This window comes from Mobula hypostoma, chromosome 8, assembly GCF_963921235.1.
Source record: "Mobula hypostoma chromosome 8, sMobHyp1.1, whole genome shotgun sequence".
Taxonomy (NCBI): domain Eukaryota; kingdom Metazoa; phylum Chordata; class Chondrichthyes; order Myliobatiformes; family Myliobatidae; genus Mobula; species Mobula hypostoma.
In genome coordinates, this window is record NC_086104.1 from 59,682,876 (window position 1) to 59,705,084 (window position 22,209).

At 39.8% G+C, this 22,209-nt stretch overlaps 1 protein-coding gene across 6 annotated transcripts in view; it reads right to left on the minus strand.

The window, feature by feature from the left end:
* fancl (FA complementation group L) overlaps positions 1-22,209 on the minus strand; it is a 63,942-nt gene that overhangs the window by 36,066 nt on the left and 5,667 nt on the right. For 2 of the 6 annotated variants that reach the window (XM_063055941.1, XM_063055937.1), the window contains exons 2-4: positions 16,054-16,168; positions 13,044-13,102; positions 2,889-2,949 (exon numbers count right to left, since the gene is read on the minus strand). In XM_063055941.1, coding sequence (XP_062912011.1) covers positions 2,889-2,949; positions 13,044-13,102; positions 16,054-16,146 — 213 coding nt within the window. In that variant the 5' untranslated portion in view covers positions 16,147-16,168. Of the gene's footprint in view, positions 1-2,888; positions 2,950-13,043; positions 13,103-16,053; positions 16,169-16,643; positions 16,818-17,635; positions 17,695-20,386; positions 20,460-22,209 lie in introns of those variants that run through there. The other 4 variants (XM_063055940.1, XM_063055938.1, XM_063055939.1 and 1 more) reach the window with 4 other exon arrangements.

Below are 22,209 nucleotides of genomic sequence, written 5' to 3' on the forward strand. Positions count from 1 at the left end.
AGGCAAGTACAGGCCTTATGAAAATGGTATGAAAATTATTGGAGAAAAGAGGATTAAGTGCACTTGCCAAGGCAGAAGCTGAGTGTTAATAGTCAACGTGCTTTATGGGAGGGAAGTTCTGCCTTTGATCAATTTGATGGAGTTTTTGAAGTGTTATCCAAAAAGGTTGATGAAGGTAGGATATTAGATGTTATAGAACAAAGAACAGTAGAGCACAGCACAGGAAAAGCTTTTCTGGTCCATAATGCTATAATGAACTAATTAAGCTCATAATGCTCAATCCCTTCCACCTGCACATGGCCCTACTCTCCCCATGCTCTGCATATTCGCACACCTCTAAAACACCCTATTGTATCTGTCTCCTCAACCTTTGTTGATCCAATCTCTTATAGTAAAATCCCTCCATTACAAGAAGCATCCTGGAATATATCCTGTGCATCCTCACAATAGCTTCCACATCCTTCCTTTTTTAGGGCAACCGGAAATTAATGCAATACTCCTGATTCCATTTCTCTGCCCATGCCTGCAACTGATCTATATCCCACTGTAAGCTTTGGCATCTTCTACATTATCTACAATACCACCAATGTGTGTCATCTGCCGACTTTCTAATCCATCCATCTACTCTCTCATCCATGTCATCACAAACAGCAGAGATCCCAGTACTGACCACTGTGGGATATCACAAGTCATACGACTCGAGCCAAAATAATCCCCATAACACTACCTTCTATATTCTATGGGCAAGCCAATTCTGAATTCAAAAGGTCAAATCACCACGGATCCTATGCATTTCAATCTTCTCAATGAGTTCACCCTGAGGGACTTTGTCAACTGATACACTGAAATCCTGACAGACAACATCCCCTGCTCTACCTCCACCGCTCACTTGCTTCACCTCTTTGAAAAATTCATTAAGTTGTAAGTCATGCTGACTGTCCTCAATTAGCCTATTCTTATCCAAATGCTCAATGCTATCCCTAGAAATCCTCTCCAATAGCTTTCTTAATACTAATGTGAGATTTACCGGTCTATGTTTCCATGACTATCCCCATTTCCCTTCTTTTACAAAGGAAGAACATACCTGAGTAACACATACAAAATGCTGGACGAACTCAGCAGGTCAGGCAGCATCTCTGGAAATGAATGTACAGTTGAGAAGGGGGCATCGCCACCCTCCCTTTCTAGTCCCGATGAAAGACCTTGGCCCAAAACATCAACTATTTATTCCTTTCCATTGATGCTGCCTGACCTGTTGAGTTCTTCCAACATTTTGTATGTGTTACTCTGAATTTCCAGCACATGCAGAATCTTGTGTTGAAGAACGTATCTGTATGGATTTCATTTATTTATTTAGAGATATAGCACAGTAACAGGCTCTTCCAGCCCAATGAGCCTATGCCGCCTAATTACACCCATAGGACCAACTAACAGTCTAACCTCTATGTCTTTGGAATGTGGGAGGAAACCACAGTACCCAGGAGAATCCCATGCAGTCACAGGAAGACTGTACAAACAACAGCAGGAACTGAACCTGGGTGCCTGGTGCTCTAGTAACAATTTTACTAAACACAATGCTGCGCCTTAAGTCATTTAACAAGGACCAAGGACCAAGGTATGTATTTGATAAGGAACTGGAAAACTAGGCTGTTCCAAAGGATAAGGATCTGGTTAACTGGATCCCAAATTAACATAATAATGATAGGATTCAGAGTGTACTAGTGCTTTTCTGATTGTAAGTCTGTGACTAGTTGTGTGCTATAGGGATTAGTATTGGGAGCTTTGTTGTTTGTGATATATAACAACTTAGATATGATTGTGTAACAACAATAGAACAGGTATAGTGAAAGGTAAGGAGCCAAGGAATATTGATGAATTTGATGATCAAAAGGACCTCAGGGTTCTGTCACGTTTCCAGAAAGTGGCTACGCAGATTTACAGGATGACAAAGAAAGCATTGGGAGGCAAATGGCGTACTTCCCTTCACAGGTGAAGTCAAAAATATAAAAGCTGGGATTTATATTGAAATTTCATAAAATGTTGGTTAGATTTCATAGAGTACTGTGTACAATTCTGTTCACCGCACTACAGGAAGAATGCAGCTAGCCCGCATTCATCACAATGTTGTCTGGATTGGTAGGTTTTAGTTACTGGTAGAAAGTGGATAGGCTAAGTTTATCTTCTTTGGGATAAAGGAGCTCTGACAGAGGTACAAAAGTTATAAGTGGCATACATATAATAGATAGTCATTTTTCTCCCCCACGGTAAGTTTCAAAAACAAGACGGCATAATTTAAAGATGAGTGGAAGGAGTTTTTAAAAAATTTCAGGAGCAAGTTTTTCTACACAGAGCAGTTGATATCTAAAACTCGCTGTTAGAGATGAAGGAAACAAATTAAATCAGAACATTTAAAAGGCATTTAGACAGGCTCTTGAATAAGCAAGACATATGGATCTAATAGGGGCAAAAGGGTTTAATGTTGATGGGCAAAAATGCCAGCAAGAACATGGGGCCAAAGTGCCTGTTCCTAACTTATACAAATCCATGACTCCAGATTTTTACAATCTTAAGTCCCAACACTAAACGTTCTCCACATCTGAAGTTTTCGATGCAGCAATGTTGAAAGCACAGCAGGCAAAACTAAATGCAAATAAATACTTCAGCTCAACATGTCTTTGTTCAATAAATGCTGATGCCCTTTAAAATTTCTGTTACTGCCAGTCTTCGTATAACAATATTAACAAAATGTTGACTTTTAGAAAGAAATCTATTTCTCCTCCTGATTTAGTAAGGTAAATCATAATTGAATAGATTTTATTGTCCAGAGGCAATTTATAGCAACCTCTAAATTTTTATAACACAACAGAAGCTATTATTTTGCACATTACCTGTTTCACAATGTGCTGGTATCCATGCAAGATTTGGTTTAACTGCCAGCTGCACTGAAGCCTTCAACAGATTAAAAAACAAAAATAAAATTATGTAAGTTTTGTAACATACAAGTCATAAATGGCAAATAAAAATACCTAATTTCAGACTTTATCATCCAACTAAGCAGTACCTGATGATGGCAACTGTTCAGTATATAAGCAACGTGCTGCAAGGGAAACAATACACTTACTGCTGCGAAATTTCTCTGATATTGGTCACTTCATAGTGACTCAGCACAGAATAGTACAGCACAGCACAATGGCAGAGAACTGCTGCCTCTCAGCTCCAGCAACTCAGCTTCTATCCTGACCTCTGGTACGGTCTGTGTGATGCTTGCACATTCCCCTGTGACAGCACGGGGTTCCTCCAGGTGTTCCAACTTCCTCTCATGGTCTGTACACGCTGCTTCATGCTGGTGACTCCATGACTTCATGACTGAATTTCAGCTAACTAATCTTAACTCTTTATCTTAAGTGGAAATTTGAAGAATTGTTTTCTGTTATATCATCACAATAAAACACCTGAATTCACAATGTTTGAAAACTTACAAGCATTTAATGAAATCTTTATGGTAATTTTTGTAACCTAATTTAAAAATGGCATACATTTAACATTAGACCGAAACTAAGAGATAACTTGTAATGTCTGATCTTTTCCATTAAAGTGACAGCTTTCTAATATAGCTTAGAACCTCCAAAGTAGCTAAAATTATTTTTCAGTAATTATTTAATCTAAGCAGAGGTTTTAGGTCTTTTTTTGAACTGGGTTATTTGGGTTTCTTGCTTTGTGGCTGCCTGTGAACAGACAAATCTCAAGGTGTATAACTTATACATAATAAATGTGCTTTGAATCTTCTGAACAGATGCTGCTAAGCATCTTAAGCTTTGTTAGATCAACTTCCTCCATCATAAAGGCGGAAACGCAGATGATAGTGCAGAAAATGAAATAGCTAATTTACAAACAGAGGCAATGTGTAGTAAGGAGAGGCTGTTGATAGAGCAAAATTGCAGTCAACAAGGTGAGTTGCAACATAAAAGGTAGACAAAATTAACAATATTTGAATGTGCGCAGTATATGGAATAAGGTAGATAAACTTGTAGCACAGTTGCAGGTTGACATATATGATGTTGTAAGCTGGCTGAAAGAAGATTATAGCTGGGAGCTTAATGTCCAAGGATACACATTGTATCAAAAGGACAGGCAGGAAGGCAGAGGGGGTGGCGTTGCTCAATTGGTGAAAAACGAAATCAAATCATTAGAAAGTGGTGATGTATGGACGGAAGGTGTTAAATCATTGTGGATAGAGCTAAGGAACTGCAAGGGTAAAAAGACCCTGATGGGGGTTGTATATAGACCCCCAAACAGTAGTAAGCATGTAGCCTACAAATTACAACGGGGGATAGAAAATGCAGCCAAAGAGGCAACATTACAACTTCCATGGGGGACTTCAATATGCAGGTAGATTGGGAAAGCCAGGTTGGTGGTGGAATACATTAGAGGGCATTTCTAGAGCATCTATGAGATGGCTTTACGGTTGAGCCCACTGGAGGATCAGCTGTTCTGGATTGGGTGATGTGCAATTAACCAGAACTGATTAAGGAGCTTAAGGTAAAAAAAAACACCCTTAGGGACAAGTCATTATAATATGATCGAATTCACCCTGAAATTTAAGTAGAAGAAGCTAAAGACAGATGTATCAGTATTACAGTGGAGTAAAGGGAATTACAGAGGCATGAGAGATTTGGCCAGAAATGATTGGAAAAGAACACTGGCAGGGATGATGGCAGAGCAGCAATGGCTGGAATTTCTGGAAGCAATTCAGAAGGCACAGGATACATACACCCCAAAGAGGAAGAAATGTTCTAAAGGCAAGATAACACAATTGTGGCTAACAAGAGAAGTCAAAGTCAACATAAAAGACAGAGACAGTTTATAATAGAGCAAAAATTAGTGGGAAGTTAAAGGACTGGAAAGATTTTAAAGACCAATAGAAGGCAAGTAAAAAGCATTAAACAGGGAAAGCTGGAATACAAAAGTAAACTAGCCTATAATATTAAAGAGGATACCAAAAGTTTCTTCAGATACATAAAGTGTAAAAGAGAGGCGAGAGTTGATATCAGACCACTGGAAGACGATATTGGAGAAGTAGTAATGGGAGAACAAGTAAACAGTGGATAAACCGATTAAGTATTTTGCATCAGTCTTCACCATAGAAGACACTAGCAGTATGGAGGAAGTGCCTGATGTCAGGGATTATGAAGTGCAAAGTCATTGTTACTAGTGAGAAGTTTCTTGGGAAACTAAAAAGTCTGAAGGTAGATAAGTTACATCGACCAGATAGTGTACACCCCAGGGTCCCAAAAAAGGTGCTTGAAAAGACTGTAGAGACATTAGTAATGATCTTTCAAGCATCACTAAATTCAGGAATGGTTCCAGCAGACTGGAAAATTGCAAGTGTCACTCCACTCTTCAAGAAGGAAGAGAGGCAGAAGAAAGGAAGGCCAGTTAGTCTGACCTCAGTGGTTGGGAAGATGTTGGAGTTGATTATTAAGGATGAGGTCTCAGGGTACTTGGAGGCACATGATAAAATAGGCAGCATGGTATCCTTAAGGGAAAACCTTGCCTGACAAATCTGTTGGAATTCTTTGAGGAAATAACAAGCAGGATAGAGAAAGGAGAATCGGGTGATGTTGTGTTCTGGATTTTCAGCAGCCTTTGACAAGATGCCACACATGAGACAGCTTAAGAAGCTACGACCCTGTGGTATTACAGGAAAGATTCTAATGGTGATAAAGCAGTGGCTGATTGGCAGGAGGCAAGGAATGGTAATAAAGGGAGCCTTTTCTGGGTGGCTGCCGGTGAATAGTGGTGTCCCACAGGGGTCTGTGTAGGGACTGATTCTTTTTATGTTATATGTCAATGATTTGGATGATGGAATTGATGACTTTGTTGCAAAGTTTGCAGATGATATGAAGACACATGGAGGGGCAAGTAGTTTTGAGGAAGTAGAGACTACAGAAGGACATAGACAAATTAGGAGAATGGGTAAAGAAATGGCAGATGGAATGTAGTGTCGGGAAGTGTATGGTCATGCACTTTGGTAGGACAAATAAAAGGGCTGACTATTTTCAAAATGGAGAGAAAATACAAAAAACTGATGCACAAAGGGACTTGGGAGTCATTGTGTAGGATTCCCTAAAGGTTAATCTTTAGGGGTTGAGTCCGTGGTGAGGAAGGCAAATGGAATGTTAGCATTCATTTCAAGAGGACAAGGATATAAAAGCAAAGATGTAATGTTATCACTTTATAAACCACTAGTGAGGCCTCACTTGGGAGTACTGTAAACAATTTCTGGCCCCTTTTCTTAGAAAGGATGTGATGAACCTGGAGAAGGTTCAAAGGAGATTCAAAAAAAATGGTTCCAGGGTTGAATGGCTTGTCAAATGAAGAGTATTTGATGGCTCTGGGCCTGTATCCACTAGAATTCAGAAGAATGAGGGGTGACCTCACTGAAACCTATCGAATGGTAAAATGTCTTGATAGAGTGGACATGGAGATGTTGTTTCCTATGGTGGGAGAGTCTAAGACCAGAGGACACAGCCACAGAATACAGGGGCTCCCTTTTATCACGAAGATGAGGAAGAATTTCTTTAGCCAGCAAGTGGTGAATCTGTGGAATTCTTTGCCACAAATAGCTCTGGAGTCCAGGTCTTTATGTATATTTAAGGCAGAGGTTGATAGACTCTTGATTGGTCTGGGCATGAAGGGATATGGGGAGAAGCAAGGAGATTGGGGCCAAGAGGAAAATTGGATCAGCAATGATGAAATTGTGGAGCAGACTCACTGGGCCAAATTATACTCCTATATCTTATGGTCTTATAACCCTGGCCACTGCCTTGTAGATGGTGGACAGACTTTGGGGCTTTGGTGGTGAGTCAGCTGACATTTTAGTTTATCTTCAAATGCGATTTTCTGCACCATTTTTTTCCAGAGCGGATACACAATCCCTGTTCAACCTACTCCACCCAGTCTACTATAATTAGTATGTTTCAAAAATTACTTTAAAAACTCACTTTTCATTCAACATGAAATTGTTATTTTTCAATTCTATACCAGTAGCATTGCACATTATTCACCATGATATTGCATATATGATGGTTTCTCAATAAAGCTCAAGATAAAGTTCATCAGTCAACCCTACGTGAACACCCATGAATACAGTCAAATGAAACACTATTCTTCTGGGGCCAAAATGTAAAACACAGTACCAACAGCCATATGGTGGCACTAGAAAGTTTATGAACCTGTAGAATTTTCTCTATTTCTGCCTAAACAGGACCTAAAATGTGATCAGACCTTCACACAAGTCCTAAAACTTGATAAAGAGAACCCAATTAAATAAATAGTGCAAAAAACATTATATTTGTTCATTTATTTATTGAGAAAAATGATCCAATACTTCATGCATTTGTTGAAAAAAGTAGGTGAACCTTTGTTTTCAGTAAACTGGTGTGACACACTTGCGCAGCAATAATTTCAACCAAATGTTTCCAGTAACTGATCAATCCAGCACATCAGCTTGGAGAAATTTTAGACCATTCCTCTTTACAGAACTGCTTCAACACTGGGATGTCAGTGGGCTTCCTTTCGTGAACTGCTTGCTTCACGTCCTTCCACATTTCTATACAATTAAGGTCAAGACTTTGACTTGGCCATTGCAAAACATAATTTTCTTCTGTCTAAACATTGTTGATTTACTATTGTCTTTTGGATCATTGTCTTGTTGTGTTATCCGACTTCGATTAAGCTTCATATGACAGACTGCTACCCTGACATTCTTCTGTAAGATGTCTTGATACAATTTTGAATTCATTGTTCCCTCAACAATTGCAAGCTGTCCAGACTCTGAGGTAGCAAAGTAGCCCCAAACTATGATGCTCCTTCCACCATGCTTCACAGTTCGGATGAGATTTTGGTATTGGTGTGTAGTGCCCCTTTTCCTCCAAACATATCAATGTGCATTTCTGCCAAAAAGTTCAACTTTTGTCTCATCTATCTGCAGAACATAGTCCCAGAAGCATTGTAGAACATCTAGGTGATCTTTTGCAAACTTGAGATGTGCAGCAATGGATTTTTTTTTTTTTTTTTTTTTTTTTTTTTTGAAGAGCAGTGGTTTCCTCCATGGTGTCCTTCCATGAACACCATTCTTGTTCAGTGTTTTTCTTATAATGGTCACATGGCTTTAGTAAGTTCTAGTGATTTCTGCAGGACTTTTGCTGCCCTTGGGTTCTTTTTCACTTCCTCATCATTGCACATTGTGCTCTTGATATGATGTTTGCAGGACACCCACTACTAGGGAGAAGAGTGACAATACTGAGTTTCCTCCATTTGTAGACAATTTCTCTTGCTGTGGACTGATGAACACTCAGCTCTTTAGAAACACTTTTGTAGCCTTTTCCATCTTCATGCATCTCTACAATTCTTCTCCTAAGGTCCTCTGAAAGTTGTTTTGATCGAGACATGGTGCGCAGAAATGGATCTTTCTTGAGAAGAGCAGGCTCTGTCAGTAACCCAAGTTTGTTTGTCTTTTTTATAGGGCAGGGCACCTCTACAACCCGCATCTCTAATCTCATCTCATTTCTTTGATTGGAACACCTGACTCCAAATAGTTTTTGTAGAAGGCATTACCCCGGAAGTTCACATACTTTAAATGTAACACTGGATAATATTTCTCAATAAATAAATGAACAAGCATAATTTTTTTGTTTTATTATTCAATTGGATTCTCTTTATCTAGTTTTAGGACTTACTTGGAAGCACAAATTGGAAAAAGATGTTCTCAGGAGTATGTATGAAAGAAATGTGGCAAATGTTCAGGGGATATTTGCGTGGAGTTCTGCATAGGTACGTTTCAATGAGACAGTGAAAGGATGGTAGGGTACAGGAACCATGGTGTACAAAGGTTGTTGAAAATCTAGTCAAGAAGAGCTTACGAAAGGTTCAAATAGCTAGGTAATGATAGAGAGCTAGAAGATTATAAGGCTAGCAGGAAGGAGTTTAAGAAAATTAGGAGAGCCAGAAGGGGCCATGAGAAGGCCTTGGAGGACAGGATTAAGGAAAACCCCAAAGCATTCTACAAGTATGTTTAGAGCAAGAGGATAAGACATGAGAGAATAGGACCTATCAAATGTGTCAGTGGAAAAGTGTGTATGGAACCGGAGGAGATAGCAGAGGTACTTAATAAGTACTTTGCTTCAGTATTCACTGCGGAAAAGGATCTTGGCAATTGTGGAGACGACTTACAGCAGACTGAAAAGCTTGAGCATGTAGATATTAAGAAAGAGGATGTGCAGGAGCTTTTAGAAAGCATCAACTTGGATAAGTCACTGGGACCTGACGGGATGTACCCCAGGCTACTGTGGGAAGCGAGAGAGGAGATTGCTGAGCCTCTGGCGATGACCTTTGCATCATCTGTGGGGATGGGAGAGATTCCGGAGGACTGGAGGGTTGCAGATGTTCTTCCATTATTCAAGAAAGGGAGTAGAGATAATCCAGGTAATTATAGACCAGTGAGTCTTACTTCAGTGGTTGGTAAGTTGATGGAGAAGATCCTGAGAGGCAGGATTTATGAACATTTGTAGAGGCATAATATGATTAGGAATAGTCAGCATGGCTTTGTGAAAGGCAGGTCATGCCTTAAGAGCCTGATTGAATTTTTTGAGGCTGTAACTAAACACATTGATGACGGTAAAGCAGTAGATGTACTGTATATGGATTTCAGCAAGGCATTTGACAAGGTACCCCATGCAAGGCTTATTGAGAAAGTAAGGAGGCATGGGATCCAAGGGGACATTGCTTTGTGGATCCAGAACTGACTTGCCCACAGAAGGCAAAGAGTATTCTGCATGGAGGTCGGTGACCAGTGGTGTGCCTCAGGGATCTGTTCTGGGACCCCCTACTCTTCGTGATTTTTATAAATGACCAGGATGAAGAAGTGGAGGGAGGGGTTAGTAAATTTGCTGATGACACAAAGGTTGGATGTGTTGTGGATGGTGTGGAGGGCGTCAGAGGTTACAGCGGGACATTGATAGGATGCAAAACTGGGCTGAGAAGTGGCAGATGGAATTCAGCCCTGATAAATGTGAGGTGGTTCATTTTGGTAGGTCAAGTATGATCGCAGAATATAGTATTAATGGTAATACTCTTGGCAGCGTGAGGGATTAGGGGGATCTTGGGGTTCGAGTCCATATGACACTCAAAGCTGCTGCGCAGGTTGACTCTGTGGTTAAGAAGGCATACAGTGCATTGGCCTTCGTCAATCATGGGATTGAGTTTAGGAGCTGAGAGGTAATGTTGCAGCTTTATAGGACCCTGGTCAGACCCCACTTGGAGTACTGTGCTCAGTTCTGGTTGCCTCACTACAGGAAGGATGTGGAAGCCATAGAAAGGGTGCAGAGGAGATTTACAAGGATGTTGCTTGGATTGGGGAGCATGCCTTATGAGAATAGGTTGAGAGTGAACTCGGCCTTTTCTCCTTGGAGCGACAGAGGATGAGAGGTGACCTGATAGAGGTGTATAAGATGATGAGAGGCATTGATCGTGTGGATAGTTAGAGGCTTTTTCCCAGGGCTGAAATGGCTATCATTAGAGGGTACAGTTTTAAGGTGCTCCAAAGTAGGAACGGAGGAGATATTAGGGGTAAGTTTTTTTATGCAGAGAGTGGTGACTGTGTGGAATGGGCTGCCGGCGATGGTGGTGGAGGCAGAACTGGATACGATAGGGTCTTTTAAAAGATTCCTGAGCAGATATATAGAGCTCAGAAAAATAGAGGGCGATGGGTAACCCTAGGTAATTTCTCAGGTAAGGACATGTTCGGCACAGCTTTGTGGGCTGAAGGGCCTGTATTGTGCTGTGAGTTTTCTATGTTTCTACCTGATCACATTTTTATGCCATATTTATGCAGAAATAGAGAACATTCTACAGGGTTCACAAACTTTTTAGCAGCACCAAACACCATGCAAGGCACATATAGCACATTTAAGATAGCAGTAAACAACCAGTCACACAAAAAAAAAATATATAGCCCAAGTCCTTGGGTGACATGCCCTGAACATTGATGGTGCATGGATGCCATTAGCAAGAACAAGCAGCTCTTGGCAGTCTGCAAACGAACCTACGCAGGTACACAATTCAGTTTTTGTTCTGCCGAGTGAACACTGGAGGGAAGTGGCACCAGGAGGTGACAGCCCTCAAGCCAGCACGGATGCCATACTGTACTGCCACCGGTGTCTCCTCTCCCGGACTGCTGCAACAGGCAAGCCTGCAGACTGAGGCCTGGTCCTCGCTACATCAGAAGTCACGTCTTTTGCCTCAGCAATAAACAAGGGAACCGGACTTGCAGTATTTTGCGTTACCAATATGCAACAGGATCTTGCGATCACCAGAGAAATGTCCCAGACAATTACTTGCTATTAGGCTGCACACCGCCTTTGAGCTCTGACCCTGATGTCTTTCTGTAGTACGCAGTAGCACAATCTGCACTAAGTCCAGCTCGTCCAACAACACGCTGCTCATTGATGGGGCAGACCTACAGTACTTGAAATTATTAATGTCCAACACTTTCTTGGAATCGCAAAAAATACAGTTAGAAAAGACAAAAACACCTTTGTTTTTGCTGCGTCCAAACACGCTGCCATCTTACTGGAAGATCTTACCAAAAGCTGCATTTTGGAACTTCCACCCATGCTTTTGCTATTGCCACTTTCAAAAATTCAAGTCCTCACAACTGCCACAAACTTAAGAACATCAGAAGACTCTTCCAGTCTGCATGCAGGCCATGTCCCCAATCAGCCAACATTCTGAGGTAGATGAATGGCAACAATTCGCAGTGCAACATTACAGATTTACAAATTCCATCTCATATTAACCCACAGGCTTGGCCCTTCTTTGACCATCTGCAGCCTGAAAACTCTACTTCTTTCACAAACTACTGATGTAAGTACTTTCAATATTTTCAAACGTTTACTGCAAAGCTCCTGCATATGGATTTTTTGCCATCCCTTTCATCTCCTCAATTTCTTGTTTGGTTTACTTTACAGAGGTTTTAGCCTCTCCCACCCCCTCCCCTCCCAACTACCTTTGGCCATCGCATTTATTGGATTGGCTGCTTCCCTATAATTAGCAGATCATGCAATTCATCAACTTGCTCTGTGATCAAAATATATCTTTGACTTCCTCTTCCCAAGTCTTCTAGAGTCCTCACTTATCTTCCAATTTATACATATGACAATGGGCTAGATATTTTACAAAATATCACTGGTGTATTGCCATAACTTAGATTTAGTACAAAATCGTAGAGGTTGCCTATAAATACCACTGCTTGTATTTTATGACCCTAAAAAGACAGATTTATAAAGCACGGTACTGCATTGCTGAAACGTGCCTCAATTCTTCATACAATACTACCTGAAGGGCACTGTTTGTCACATCAAAAGAGCAAAACTTAATCAGCACTCGGCAAGACCCCACACCAATTAACTGTTTCTGTTATTTTTTCTAATCTACAGATTCTGAGTAAGATATTGATCTGGAAAATCCAAACAGACTCCCAATCATTAATAATATTGTTAATGTTTAAAACATCGCTCAGATGTGGCTCATTACCATTGAGTCCAAGATACCCGGAGACATCTTCTTTTGGGTAGAAAACTTAATCAGCTTCTTACAACATATCTATGACAATTAATGTTAGTAGGATCTTGTGTACAAATTGGTTGATTTATTCCAAGATTACAATAGCTACAGGACAGCAAGATCAGTTGTAAATTACTTTGGAGCATCCCATGATTTCAAAACATGTTTAATTAACTAAAGGATTTTCTTTTAAAGTGCACTGCTGAATCCTTGATAGCTCCATGAATGCTTCTGCCCAGTTGAAGGATGACATTTAATAATGATGTAGTTAGTATTTCTTCAATACTGCACCAAAGTATCAACCTAGATTATGAACTCAAATCCCAGGGGAAATCTTCACCCACACGATAACCAGATGACTGAAATGACACATACCCAAATACTAATACAAATGTTAAAATTAAAAATGAAATCCACACCTTGCCTGTTTCAGATTTCTCTCTTCAGGCAACAATATCCTCACACGAAATTCTTTATTCTAGGAACAGAGAAGGATAAAGTTATTAAACAAACCTATATCCATCCCAGCGTAGTTTTGTTAACAGCAACACAGGGGATAGTTTACATTCAATTTAAGTTAAATATATATTGCTGAAAAAATTTTGTTCCAATATAAAGTTATGGAATAGACCAGATAAAGTACTGTGACAGCTTGCCAAAGAATGGACAAATTCTTCACTGAAAGATGACAAATTGGGTAGATAACTACAATTCTCCAATAGTACTTCCCACGGCTGGCCATATAAGCTAAGCTGTCACAACTTCTCCAGATACCTGCCTACCACTCCAGCTCTCAGACCAATAAAAACTCCTTTAACCACAATTACAGCTTTCCAGATACTGAGATAAATGTTAAAGACAATGCTTATTCACCTGAATCATTCAATGGAACTGTCAGTTTAAAAACTAATACAGAATACTTTTCTGTACCACTGAGTAGTAACTTCAGCCAGTATTTTCTTCAGAACCTGCTCCCATCACCATTACAGAAGCTTATGCAAATAAACCAATATTTTTTGGCATAAGTAGCTCTTCGTAGATTAATGTTGCAAAAATTGTTGACACTGTAACTTAAGGTTGGTATCAAAGTTCAAAGTTTCATTTTATTGTCAAGTATGCATGTATAATACAACTCTGATATTTGTCTATTCCAGATAGCCATTAAATACAGAAAGAGTATGGGTGTTGATGAAAGAAGACACCAACTCCTCCCCAACCGGAACAAGAGAGAAAATAAACAAAACTCGCAGATCCCAAAACCCCCGCCCCCTCACCCATAGCAAAAAACAGCCACAATAACAATCAACGACCCCTTACACAAAACAATCCCCGACTCCCTCAATCGCAGAAAAGAACAGTGACAGTAGCACCAAACCCCAATCCTGCCCCCAACACACAAAAAATCAACAGATCACTGACCTGCCAATCAGCCACAAGAAAGAAAAAACCAAAAAACTGAAAGCTAATATAAAATACAGTCCAAAATTTAACATTTACAGTAACATTTATCTTTGATGTAATTCTGATTTCTTAATTTGGGGGAGGGGGATCACTGATTTCTACTAAAAAAATATTTCCTTTGAGTTCCTACAAGTTTAGCAGCCAAATAAGTAATCAACGTAACTCAATAGTTTAAGTATCAACTAACTTTTGAACAAATCAACTGAAATTATTTAAAATTGCTGACTCCCCAGCTAATTTCCATTTCCCAATGTCAAAAGGAATTCTTAAATCAAGATTATGGTTAGTTAAGAGATATTTAAAGTTCACTGCACCAGGTGATTACAGAAACACATTTAGAGGCAATTCTGTTCAGTTACCACAGCAATTACCATCGAGAATTAGAAGGCCATTACATTTATGACACTATTACTCTGAAAAAAAGCAACACCAATTCCTTCTAGCAGCCAAAAATATATGGTCCTCCAGTAATAACCAAAGAAAATTTTATAAGCATTTCATCTGAGCCATCTGTGAAAAGTATTTCTTTGGATAGCTCTGCCAAGTTGGCTTTTATACATCTCGCATGGAAACTTTGAAACCTGGCAAAAAAAAGTGGTAAAAATCTGAAAAGAGTAGATCAGAAAAATTTAGTGCATTGCAATGTACGTGTCTTTAGAAATTGAACAAATTGACAAAACAGTAAAGAAAAATTTAGAATTTAGCAACATCAGTAAAAGTGTGAAGGAAAAAGTTTTTTTTAAATTAACTTTTAATAAAGTGTTTTTTTTATTAAATGCAAAATAATAGAGGTCCATCATAAGTGTGACAAGAATACACATAGATAAGATGTTAGCTGTCCTGTGTGATCAGCAGTTGGTCTGCCACCTGTCTTCAAGAGAGAAATAAGGAACACAATGAAGCAGCATCTGGAGATGTGTAATGAAGGGACGGGAGAGAGAGCTGTCTAGAGCGGCTCCCCCTTTGAACCCTGAACTGTTTGAAGTGATGGGCAGGCGATCTGGAGATGTGTAATGAAGGGACGGGAGAGAGAGCTGTCTGGAGCGACTCCCCCTTTGAACCCTGAACTGTTTGAAGTGATGGACAGGCGATACCCCAGCAGGGGGATAAAAAGGGTCAGGTTCGCTAAGGCAGCACACACACAACACCCGAGGTAACAAGACCCTGGAAGCGGTGCGCCTCTCACGAGTCGGTGGAGAGTACCGGACCTTAAACGCACAGGGTGGAAAGGTATGATCAGTGGGAACCCGGTGTGTGTCCACCCTCGCTTGGGTGCGGGGTTCATTGCAGAGGATCGACCGCATCTGGAGGAGGGGTCACAGTCGGTGACCTCAGGTGACATCACAAGGGACCCGCCCGAAAGCTGCTTGTGAGCAATATTGCCGGTCTGTGAGTGGAAGCCGTTCTGAATGATCAGTCGTTCTCGTTCTCTCTCTCCCTCCCCCCACGTTGTCTATCGCCATGGCAACGATTACTGCGAACTGAACTAAATCGAACTGGACTTTTGTGTCACTCTGAAATTGGTCATTTACCCCTAGACAACGATAGAGCTTGATTGATGCTGTTATCTTAATTCTGTGCACATGTGTGTTTATCATTGCCGAACTGTTGCATTTATTATCCTTTCGATTACTGTGTTGCTTGTTTCTTTAATAAAAGTTCTAGTAATCCAGACTCCAACTGAGTGATCCATTTCTGCTGGTTTGGCAACCCAGTTACGAGGTACGTAACATAAGTAATAAGCAGAGTTCATTTAAAGAGGTAGTGGATATTGAAAAAGAAAAATGCAAATGCATATGAAGGGTAGGAGAACAAGATAAAGGTAGCTCCATCATGCACTGTGGGCTGAAAGAGCCCCCTGTGAAATTCTACAGGGCATGGGCAAACACCATTTTAGACAATAGCACTTCTTCTATAAGAACTAAGCATGTAAACAATAATTATTTATTAATCATGCTAATACTGTACCTTAACCATAACAAAGCCATCAAACACGGTTTTTTGCCTGTTCTGAGGCAACAGAAGGGGGCACTCGTTGATCAGGGCATCAAACCCAGCCATGAATTAACATCAAGATGAAGATCTGCAAGATATAAATATATATGGTTATAAAAATACATTTTATGATGCTGTTTTTATGAAAATATTTCAAAACTTCAATCAAGGCCGAATTTTTTGAATAGAAGACCATTTCAAATGTGAAGTAAGCATTCCATTGACAGCAGGGCAGACGTGTCAAAAAAAACACACACGATCTTCAAGCCTCAAGCAAATAAAAAAGCTTCATATTATTTAATCAACAAAAGAAATAGCAGCACTGGAACTTCAAAATAATTCAAATAAGACCACCCACTACTTATTTGCCTTTTTAAATATCACACAGGGAACACAAACTCTGGATTTAATTCCTAGTCTATTAATTCCCAAAACACTTTTAAGGGAAAAAAAAACATTAATGGGCTGGCATTTAACAAAAATACAGCAAGCAGCACATTAAATTCAAACCATTCTGCTGAAGCATGACAGTTAAAAAACACAAAGGATCTCTAATACTGAACTCTCTTCTGGAAGCCCTGTTGGAATATGAGCAGACGTGGCTTCTAGGTGACGATTCAGGTGGGTTTAGCTCTGATCTGCCTCTCCTATGGCAGATTTAAGTAAACCATTCACAAACTAACAAGTGTCATTCAGGAAGAAATCATTTCGAAAAGATTCTCAAGAGCTGTCAGTACCTGTGATCCATATCCCAATAAAGGACAGGAGGGAAAGGGGAAAAAAAACAAAACAAACACCATTAAAAATATAATTACAAATGTAAAACCAATCCATAAAATTCAGGGTTTTGTAATGCTCAATTACTACTGGAGACTTCATCATGCTGTTACTCGTTATAACATGATATTTATTTACATTGGTGATTATCGCTATTCCTACTAAATCTTCCTTGTTGTAAATACAAGTATCAAACTAACATTTCAAATGTACCATGATGTAAAGGGAAAAAGAACTGTTTCTTCTTTCGCTATTTTTCCTTCATGTAACCAGAAATAAAGAGAAACATTTCCTATCATTAAAGGAAAATTAAATAATTTTAAACACGGAATAATTTATATCAAGTATCTCTAAATCCAGCTGGGGAACATTATTAACTCTTGCCCTACTGTCCCACTACACCCCAACCAAATTGTAGTATGTTGCACACTAAGATATACAGTTGACTGCATTGTGACTGCTTAACAATCCTTTCACTGCAGACTTGAGCAACTAAATATAGAAAAACTTCCAGCCAATCATCATGCCAGAAGTGAAAAAAAAATCAAGCTCACCCACACCACCATCTCAACCACCCTTACAAGCTAGTTTCTGACAGGAAATTATCTGACAGAATTATATATTAAACAATTCCCATTAACAATAGCAGTTCAGAATATGTTGAAATTTTGCTGAGTTAGACTTTTTTTTCCCCTTTTCCCATCGTTTGCTGCCCTAGATACATCAAGACACACATGACCCAAATTTTCAATTTTACTTGCGGTAATGCAATACATACCAACAACTTGATAGTGAATTCTAATAAGTGAGAGAATTGCTGCTGCCAGTCCAATATCACTGCTTCCGATACAAAATGCAGTCATCCATTATAGCAAACACAGATTAGACATACTAGATTAAAAAGACAGCCGTTCCACAATTTTAAAAAGGGATGCATTTCTGGAAAATTTGCCAGATTACGAAACTTCTCTTTAATAGCCAAGTGGGGCAGAAAGCATTGCAGATGTTTCAGTGAACTATAGTCCTCTGGACAGTGTGTAAAAAAAAATAAACTTTTCTGAAAGAGTGGGGAAAAATTGTAGGCTGTATTTAAGGAATATCTGTAATGAACTCCATCAGCTCCATACAAAGATGAAACAAATGATATCTACCCAGCAGAATTTCAGGAGGCAACATTAACGTGTGCAGTGTATGTGAGAAATAGAAAGAGGAGAGGAGGCAGTAGCATTGCCAAAGCGATGCTGTTCTTTAGCATCAAGTCCCATCAATTCAGTCAAACAGCCATGTGAATCCTATCAATAATCTCCTGTGCTGTGGAAAATCTGATTAAACCTAATGATTAAGCTTAATCTTACAGCCAGTTTTACTGAAGAGGGAAATATGAACAGGTATGCTAATACGACCAATGGCCCCTTCAGACCATCTGTTTGATACAACAAAGTGCTTCAAATGAAGTCATGTACCTGCAAGGCCCTCGGAGCCAAAGGTGCAGAAGTCAATAGCAACGTTGTCTCTTTGATGAGGACAGTAAGCAGGCTCATTTACAGCAAATGAGATAAACCTAACATTCACCCCAAGTGAAATACTTAGAAAGCTAGAATTGGAAATGGCACTGTGAGCCAGAATGGTACTGCTTAGGCTTGTACTACTACTTATAGAGATAATCTAGCTCTGCTGTAATCAGAATTTGAGATTACCTTCCAACTTTTTCCCCCAGTTATAAAAGTAGGGAAGAAAGACAAGTCTAAAGTATTTATTCCAAAGACACAAACTATTGTTAGTGCAAGAGAACACAAAAAAACAGTAACATTGCTATTTCTGAAACTAGCTACAAAAGGCCATATCCTGAGACAAGAGTTCTAACACCAAACTAAGGGGACTACCCTTGTCCCGATTCAGATGTGTACCACAGAGGGTAAATCTAGATTATTCAATCCAACTGGGCAATACTGCCCAAGATATTACTCCTATGTTTCTTGATATAATTGTGTTAATGGCACTTCAAACCAGGAATGAAAATACATGAAATAGTCCAAATAACAACAATGGAAATTATCAAACACATATCACCACAATTCTGATTTTGTTCAAGTATAAAACAATTGCTTGCAGGCATCTTTCAAATCAGGACTTAGTTTTGTTTCCCCTTTAAAAAACAAAATAAAAATATAGTGAATTTGGTGTATGAGCAATTCCATTCTGACTGAGATATAGTGAAAGTAAGCAGATCTGTGGGTGTGCAACTCTAATTGTGACATTCTGATTTGTTTGCTGAAGAGCAAGTATATTACTTTTTCCCAAAATATATTTTTATCTCTGGATCTAGAAGATGCAAAGTAGGGTTAAAAGTGTCTCATCCAGCACTTAATCAGTTTTAAAACTTTTCAAATTGGTTCCATGCTAATTCTGGACCAATTTCAATACATCTTTCTTCTTTAAAACTGTTTGAACTACTTCATTTCATTGGATAGGAAGAACGAATGAAACATTATTTGAAAACTTCTCTTTCCCCTGTCAGTAATAATAAAGAATTTTATTATAACCACAATTGTCCAAATGGTTAATTCTATTCACAACTTCTCATCACATGAAACAATCCACAGCTGCATGCAGCAAGACACAAATACATTAATGCACTGGCGAATTAAGTGGAAAGTAAAGTTAGTGCCACAACGTGCCAGGCAGTTACCATCTCCAACAAGAGAGTATCTAATTCTCTGCTTTGGATATTCACGGGCTTTACCACCAGCACCACCCCACAAGTCACTCTTGACCAGAAACTTGATCAGCTTAACCAGTACAAGAGTTAAAAGAGGCTGCAATATCAAGCAGCAGATGCCACACAGTGACACCACCTGCAAAGTACAAATCAGGAGTGTTATCTAGTACTCTCCAGTCATCTGGCCAAGTGTTGCTCCAGCAACAATTAAGCCATTTAAAAACATTCAGAACCAGTTCTACTACTTTTCAACATTTATTCCCTCTACCATTAGTGCAGGGGTTGCGATATCCTCCATCGAGAAAATGCACACTTGTTCTTCACTATTTTCATTGCAGCTCTCAAATGTGAAACTCCTACCTCAAAGGAGAACAAGGCCAGGAGATGCGCAGAAATACCGCCAGCTGAGGCTTCTTGAGTATCCTGAGTTGGAAATTTATTGCCATTCTTTTATTATTGTTGGGTCTAAATCTTGAAACTCCTTCCAAAATAGCATTGTGGGATACCCTCATCAGAAGAATTGTGATAGATAAAGATGGCTCTCCCTCGGAAGATAAAAGGCAAATTGGGAAGAGGAATAAATGCTGGCCACACATACAGATGGATTTTTTTTTTAATCAAATGACTTCACTGATAAAATGAAATTAAACCAGGATGTTCCTTTTGTGGAAAGTTCAACTGTCCATCTTCAGGAAAGGGCATAATAAATTGTAATTTTTTTATTATATTTAGACAATTATTTTGACAGCAAATAATTATTTTCTACTGAAGTACGTTCTGACAAACAAAGAAAGGTATTTTACAACCCACCTAGTGAGACATCAGAGTGGATGTTAAGATAACTGCATTTGTGATGTACAGGATGTGGGTCATCTTGGATCTGCAAAGAATTCAAGGGGGAATGCGCTTATATAAAGTGCCAGTTAATTGACTCCCTCAAGAAATAAAATCCCAAATTAAATAATCGACCAGCCACATTGTGCACTACATGCCAGCAGGGAAGTGTCTGAAAGTCTTACTATAAGGTGTTCCTACTCATAAAGCAGACAGCACAGGAGACAGTTGGTATTCGTCATTAATGCATACAAAAAGAATAAAGAAGAAACAGGAATAAGGAGAATAACAGTTGTCCAATAGATTTTCAGCACTGGATATGAGCAGGCTGCAATGGAGAGAATGATAACCCTGAACAGGTCAATAAAGATAGACAAAAAGTGATTGCTCAAGAACAGAATATTTTATGGTTTTGCAAAGCACTCCCTTGATATTGTTCAGACTCTCTCAAGCTCCCTGTCTTTTTGATTGCAGGTCTAATCTACTCTTTCAGTCATGAACCTTAATAACCAAGAACATTTTACTCAGGGCTATCACACTTTCTAAGACTACTTCAGTTTCCTAAAAATCCAAAAATGCTTTTTACCCTGTCTTGACCGTTTCATCTCCAACTGCCTTAACTTCTCCACACCCTCAACCCAAGAAAATACAGGGTTGTGGGCACAGCTCACACATCTTGGAATCCATCCTCCCCTCTCATTGCCTCAGAAAAGCAGCCAATATGAAAATAGAACAGTACAGCACTGTCAACCCACAATGCTGGGCCCATCTTGATGTCAGTTTATACGAAATGTTCTCCTCCTGTGTATCATCCATATCCCTCCATTCCCTTCCTATTCATGTCTCTTAAGCTTTGCCCAAGTGCCTCATTCCACACTCAGGTTGGAGAAACAACACCTTATATTCCGTCTGGGTAGCCTCCAACCTGATGGCATGAACATTGACTTCTCTAACTTCCACTAATGCCCCACCTCCCCCTCGTACCCCATCCATTATTTATTTATATACACACATTCTTTCTCTCTCTCTCTCTCCTTTTTCTCCCTCTGTCCCTCTGACTATACCCCTTGCCCATCCTCTGGGTTCCCCCCCTCCCCCTTTTCCTTCTCCCTGGGCCTCCTGTTCCATGATCCTCTCATATCCATTTTGCCAATCACCTGTCCAGCTCTTGGCTCCATCCCTCCCCCTCCTGTCTTCTCCTATCATTTTGGATCTCCCCCTCTCCCCGTCCCCCACTTTCAAATCTCTCACTAACTCTTCCTTCAGTTAGCCCTGACGAAGCATCTCGGCCCAAAACGTCAACTGTACCTCTTCCTAGAGATGCTGCCTGGCCTGCTACGTTCACCAGCAACTTTGATGTGTGTTGCTTGAATTTCCAGCATCTGCAGATTTCCTCGTGTTTATGCCTCATTCCATTACTACCCTTGATAACCTACTCCAGGCACCCACCATTGCGTAGAAAAACCTGCCTCTCATATCACCTCTCCACCCCCAAACCTTACGAACATATCCTCTGGTAGCTGATGTTTCTCTGTCTACTGCATCTATGCCTCCCAATTTTAAAAACCTATCAGATCTCCCATCAGTCTCGGATGCTCTATGGAAAACAACTTGTGTTTGACCAACTTTCCTTATAGCTCATGCCCTTTAATTCAGGCCACATCCTGGTAAACCTCTTCTGCACCCTCTCCACATCCTTCCTATTAAATGGGCAAGCAGAACTGTGTGTAATACTCCCGAGTGTGGTCTGACTGAAGTATTACATTGCTGCAGCTTGACTTTCTTACTCTTACACTCCA